Consider the following 6587-nt stretch of genomic DNA (forward strand, 5'->3'; position numbering starts at 1 on the left):
TGGTTGCTATCAGTCATTCGCGCGGTAGGTTAACTACGAGTACGAGTTCTCACCGACTGACTTGCACTCCTGATTTTAATGCTGCCTATTGCATCTAATGCTAACTTGTTGAGCCACACCGCTTCAGCCCTCTGCACGTCGAACTCGTCCAGATCCGTCATTCCCCTTTTCATCTCTCCCGTCCTTGCTTATCAACACCGTAACCAGCGACCGATCCCCAGCAATGGATGTTGCTCTGGACCCCAGCGTGAACGTCGAGAATCCAGTTGCCCCAGCTCTTCCCCACAATTCATCTTTGATGGAACACTCCCAACCCCGTTCTCCTTTTTCCTCGCAGTCTATCCTGCCTCAGTCACCTCCTTACCAATCTACAACGTCTTCAACTCATATCACATCCGCGCCAGATCGACTGACTCAATCCCAAAGCGGCGAGGATGCTACTCGAGAGCCGCACCCCACGGCCATTGCTTCCATTCCTTCTCCTCATTCAAATCCTCAATCAGCCCCTCATCGGCCCCAGCCCCTTGAAGAGGACCGTATGGATGTTACCATTGATGCTCCACAGCCAGAACCAGAGGAGAGCTTCTCGAATACGGTTCTCCCGGAATCAACTGATGAACACGGAACAATTAGCTCCATCCCCGAAAACATGGAAACCGAACCAACTGGAAGCCCTGATGTTGCCAACGATTCTATACTAGCTGTCGGCTCATCTCCACCAGTTTCAGAGCCACCCATAGCCGTAACTACGGATCACAATGTGGCTCGACCTACAGTAACGGGAGTCCCATCCCCTAACAATGATCCTCAAACAGAACTTCCATCGGAACAGCCCTCGTCTCAGGATTTTGCCGACAGCCTTCCCGAACGGAATAGTTCACTAGATGACTCACAAAGTAATTCCCAGGAATCTCCCGTCAGCGGGGAAGAGGAACATGCTTACTGGGCCGATGTTGAGGAGGACACATCGTCTCCTGATGAGGAGGAGATGAAAGAAATCGAGTCTGGTGACGATTACAGTGCCTTGGATTGTAAGTCTTTAAACTAATTACCATTTTCCAAGTCTTGTGAACAAGAAAAGCACTCTTTAGGGACTTTCCACATTTCTAACTTGCTCGATGTTATACATTATATATATATATATATATAGACGATTACTGGGAAAAGACCTTCTACAGAGAACTTGATGACCCTGAATATAAACCTGCAGAGAAAGCCCGCCTGACCTGGAAGTTTAAAGGTGTACGGGGCACCAAGGAAAAACCAAATCGTGCCACTATCATGAGGTCTCCAGCTGCTTTGATCGGCGGTCTTTACTGGACTATAAAGTTTTTCCCCAGGGGTAACAACGTAAACTCTTTGAGCATCTACATTGAGTCATCTGCTACGCCCCCTACACAGGATAAGGATATCCCCGAGACCGAGTTCAGGGTTTTCAAAGGCCCTCCAAATGCCGTATTGAGCGATTTGGTACCAGAGGTCGATTTAACTCTCCCAGCTTCGGCAGACTCCAGTAAAGCTCCAACCGTCTCAGTCTCCGTCTCTCAGAACGACGAGAAACAGGAGCTCTCCTCTGAAGACAACGGTCAACCTACACCCCCGGAGGAGCCAGCAAGTGAGCATCCGAGAAAAGTTTCACAATCCCATCCGCCGAGGGATTGGAGAGTATCGGCTCAAATCGGAGTTATCATATACAACCCCAACGAGCCGCGAACTGCTTGGATGCAGTCCTCATGTCATCAGTTTAACTCCCACAACGTTGATTGGGGCTGGACAACCTTTCATGGGCCCTGGGATCAGATTCACCAACGACATCGTGGCCAAAGACAAGCGCTGCTCCGAAATGACACTCTCGCTTTTGATGCCTATCTTCGAATTATCGATGATCCCACGCAGTCTCTCTGGTGGCATTCAAGCGATAGCGAGCCTATCTGGGACAGTTTGAACCTAACTGGTTACCGGCCCATGGGTGATTCTATTTTGAAATATAGCTTTGAGGTTGCTGGTTTGGTATCGTGGCTTCTCCTGGCGCCGTTCCGGGAAATTATTCAGGATGTGAACATTTTGGAACATCTCACCACTCCGGGGGTTAAACCAAGACCCCTATGTGAGGCTTTACAGAAGCTTTTACTAGCTCTACGGACGCCACATCCTCCCCAACTTTCAGTTGATACTGATTTTGTCACTCAGACTCTTCGCAATTTGCAAGAATTCTCCAGAGACGTGATGGAATTTTGGGAGAGGTTCCGGCGTTCTCTTGAATTAGAACTGGAAGGAACTGATGCCGTTGCTGAATTGGCAAAAATCTTCGACGGTCAGATGGTGAACTGCGGCGACACAATTACAGACCCTAAACCTGATAAACCACTGGACACAGTCAACTATTTCCGCGGAGACTTCAACTCTAAAATTAGCGTTCCTGCGCAAACCTCGGAGAACGTGGAGTCGGGGGTAAAGAAGTATTTGAGCGACAAACCTGGAAAGTGGTCTCTACCTGCGGTTCTCCATGTAGAACTAGCTCGCCAGAAATTTGACAAGCCCAGTCGTAACTGGAAACTCATTTCCCGCCGTGTGGGGATAGATGAAGAACTTGATCTCTCAGATTTTGTCGCAGATCCTCGATCTGGAAAATACAGTCTTTACGGGTTTGTTGTCCACAAGGGCAAGCGGACGTCAGGGCAATTCTACAGTATCCTCCGTCCTACTGGACCGGGATCACGATGGCTTGCTTTTGAAGACGCAGGCGATAACAAAATTGAGTGTCTGACAAGAAAGGCGGCGATCAACGCTCATGAAGGTATTCCACCTGAGGACACAAGAGCACGTGATAGGTCTGGACACGATATTGCTGTGGTTGTCATGTATGTACGAAATGACGTGCTTCCCCGATTCTTGACCAGAGAAATTGAGCCATGGGATATTTCGGGGCCAAGAAAAGCTTATTTGGAACTTGGACATGTGCCATTCGCCTCGGCACCCCCTGTTACCGTTGAGGCATATTCACTCAGTGATCTCTCTCTGGTGAGTAACAGCTTATTTGATGCCTATGATTTGATGGAAACTGCCAGAGCTGTTGGTCAAATCCGATATTTGACCTTGCCGGCAAGTACATCAATCGCAGAGCTAAGGGAGAAGTTGGCAAGGTGGCAGTCGAATGGGGATATACAGGTGAAGTCAAAAGATATCCGCCTGTGGAAGATCGGCCGTCCAAAATCCGGTTTCCCCCCCACCTCGCAGCTCACAACTCTTCCGGATCTTTCTCAATCGCTGGTGTGCTCTGAGATGAACTCTCTGCGCCTCTGGATGCATATCCTGACTGAAGGTGAGTCCGTGAAGTCGCCACCTATATAGTAACCTGAATGTGTTAAGTCCAAACCTTGTAATCCATTCTGATCATTGATATCAGATGACGCAAAGCTATTCGCTGTGTTCAACCCACAACTTTCTGCCAACGTATTTGAAAATGAAGATTCTTCTGAAGCAGCCGCAGAAGTAGCGAGCGGGCCAAGCAGCCTCGCCAGCCAAATTCCATTGGAAGAACAGAGCATCCGGGAAACCCAGAATACCGGCATGGCTGATTTAAACCCTCCTGCTGATCCAACGGACAGGGAAGCAAGCACCAGTATTAATTTAGCGCCTTCTAACCCGCAACCAGAAGTAGTACAAGTAGCCAATGAGACTGTGACGCCGGACCATGCAAATATGCTTCCCTCTAATAACAACGACAATGCCCGACAGGATTCCAATATCCCAATATCAGATGTCCAAATGACCGATGCAGAACCCAGTACGGAGGACATCAGCATTTTGGCTGTCGCAACTGCAGATCCGGCATCCCAGAGTACCACATCAGAACAGCCGGGCGATTACCACGGAGGCAATGAAGCTGGTTCTGTCGACCATGCGACTCCTAGCGCTGAGTATATTTCGACACCGGCTCTTACCCAGGAAGACTCAGTCATGGGAGATACCGCGCCTGAACATCAGACTGTAATTGCCTCCAATGAGAACTCAGAAGCGATTGCTCTGACAGAAAATGCGGAGAACGATATAAATGAAATTGCTCAACTACCATTTGAAGATCTAACACATCAGCTGGTTCCACTACCTGCTCAAGTATATTATTTTGTCCAAATATTTGACATAGAAAAGCAAGAATTCCGAGTTGCTGGAGTTTTCTTCTCCAAGAGAAGTTCGTCTATCAAAGCTTCTGTCCGTGCCGCTCTTGGATGGCCTGATGATAAACTATTTCATCTTTGGCATCGTGTTGATGGCATATCAATTTTGTCCATCTCCAGTAACGATAGGTTCAACAAAATCGTATCTGCCGATCGAGACGGTGAATGTTTCCTTGTCGGGGAGGTACTGCCAAAGTCACAGTATGTAGTTTAGTGTTGTTTATTTATTCACGCAGGTTTTTGCCTTGCTAACATTGCCATAATGATAGATCCACGGAGATTTCAGAGAGAGGTTCGTTCGCGAATCCAGATCTGCTAGCTCAATACCTTTGGGCATTATCTCGTCGACATCCAACCCAGTCTCTCACGGGCACGAAAATTGTTGATGCCACTTACAATGGCGAATATTATTCCGGCGACTTCAAAAAGGGATATTATCACGGCAAAGGAACTCACATATCGGATTCTGGTGCTACCTACACTGGTGATTTCGTCTTGGGACAACGTCATGGGAAAGGTGTCATGGAGTTCGCTTCTGGCGATACATACGACGGAGATTGGTTCGAAGATGAGCGGAATGGGCAGGGAACGTTCGTAGAACGCAAGACTGGGAATAAGTACGTCGGTGGCTACCGCGCTGGCAAACGACATGGAAAAGGCATCAGTTACTGGGAAGTCGCAGATGAAGAAATGGACCTTTGCCAAATCTGCTATAGCCAAGATCAGGATGCGCTATTCTACAGTTGTGGACATGTGTGCGCATGCGTCAGTTGCGCCAAACAAGTTGACATATGTCCTATGTGTCGAAAGAAGGTCGCAAATGTCGTGAAGATTTACCGCAGCTAATGTAGGCCCTACTCTCCCGGCCGTTTTATTTTGCCATCTAAAACTCGCCTCTTCTGGATGATGATCTGGATGATTTTCTTTCTTTTCTTTTCCTGGAAATAATAGCGTAGCGATTGTTTTGTTTTTCATCTCCTCGACCATATTTTTCTTTTCACTTTTTTTTTTCTTTGTAAGACCGCGACACCGGCCGTCCCGATCCGCGATGGATTGATTTCAACTTGAGCTTGATATCTGCCACAGTTTTTTGCTCGGCTTTTGACTGTTGGTCTTACAATTGTACGCCATTCACGCCAATCTTCCGAAAGCTACTTTTTAGCGATAATCGTTAGCGAATGCCCTTCCAGCTCCATTTGTTGTGTCGTATCGGCTAGCATTTTGCCCCGTCATAATCTAGATTAAATATGCAGCCAATGTCGCTGCGGTTTTGGTTATTCTTAATCTTCTGATGCGATCATTTTTGAATGAATTTTACATTCTATACATGCATTTGAGAGAGAAAAACACAATCAAATGTATCTTTTATACCTATCCCCTCGTCTGGGGGCGAGGCAACAATTAGCGTCGTGCCTGACCGCCTTTATATGGCCAATAGGCAAGCTGAATTATCGGCTTCCGGCCAGTAAGCAGTCATGAATTGGGGTGGCAGAAAAATACGCTAATTGTTGCCTCGCCCTCAGACGAGGGGATAAACATTAGAAACACAGCTAGGAATTATTTTACATCCATCTATTATCATTCCTCCCTACAGTGTTGACATGGCCACCAGGGCTGTGCAAAGCGATGAAAAACAGATCAAAAACTGATAAGTGAATCGTGATGTATATCATGTATAACGTATATCAACAGTCAATAATGAAAATATTATATAAAGAGATCTGAGAATGGAGTGACGGTAATATCAAAATATAGAATATAGTGTTTAAAAAAAGAAGATAAAAAGAAAAGAAAAAGAAAAAACAAATGTTGGCATCTCTATTTGCTTGGTAGAATGCCACTTGACCACATCTATTTAAGCAGTGCTGTGCTTGCTAGATACTCACAATAACTAGTGGTTATATGAAGGTGGATTTGCCTGTGTTTGAACATGTGTTCTATAATGTTCAGTCAAGGTCTCTGAATAACTAGTACATGTTCTGTACAGTAAGCTATTTTTTTTGATTATATAAAAAAGATAACTTTTCTGTAATATTATATACAATGACTGTATCAGCTTCTCTCTGAATATGTATTTAATAATTATCACTTTACTAGTGATCTACTACTATACTCTTCTTCTCTGCTCTTGTATTGATTTCTATTTTTAACTATACTATTCTTATTCTTACTCATCTATTTTGAAACCTTTATATCTTTATATAAATAAAAAAAATTGATAATAATTTCTGTTGTTGATACTGTTGTTGAAGTAGCTGCTGTATAGAAACAGCTACAGTATAATTTTATTATAAAGATAATAGTATAAAAAGAGAATACACTGAGAATCAGCAGATAAAGCAGATCAAAGAATATATAGATAATATATACAGAGAAATAGAATAAATAAGTAATAATATATAGATTTAT

General features: G+C 45.0%; 1 protein-coding gene across 1 annotated transcript; it reads left to right on the plus strand.

Moving 5' to 3' along the window:
* Positions 1-223: 223 nt before the first annotated feature.
* HCBG_09228 (MATH and UCH domain-containing protein) lies at positions 224-5553 on the plus strand (the record flags this gene model as incomplete). The annotated part of the gene is made up of 4 exons (XM_045436277.1): positions 224-1031; positions 1151-3322; positions 3407-4379; positions 4448-5553. The coding sequence occupies 4 exons, from the start codon at positions 224-226 to the stop codon at positions 5022-5024; spliced, it is 4530 nt and encodes a 1509-aa protein (XP_045283012.1).
* Between the last annotated feature and the right edge of the window lie 1034 nt (positions 5554-6587).

The sequence above is a fragment of the Histoplasma capsulatum genome (genome assembly GCF_000150115.1).
Source record: "Histoplasma capsulatum G186AR genomic scaffold supercont2.74, whole genome shotgun sequence".
In the NCBI taxonomy this organism is placed as follows: Eukaryota; Fungi; Ascomycota; class Eurotiomycetes; order Onygenales; family Ajellomycetaceae; genus Histoplasma; species Histoplasma capsulatum.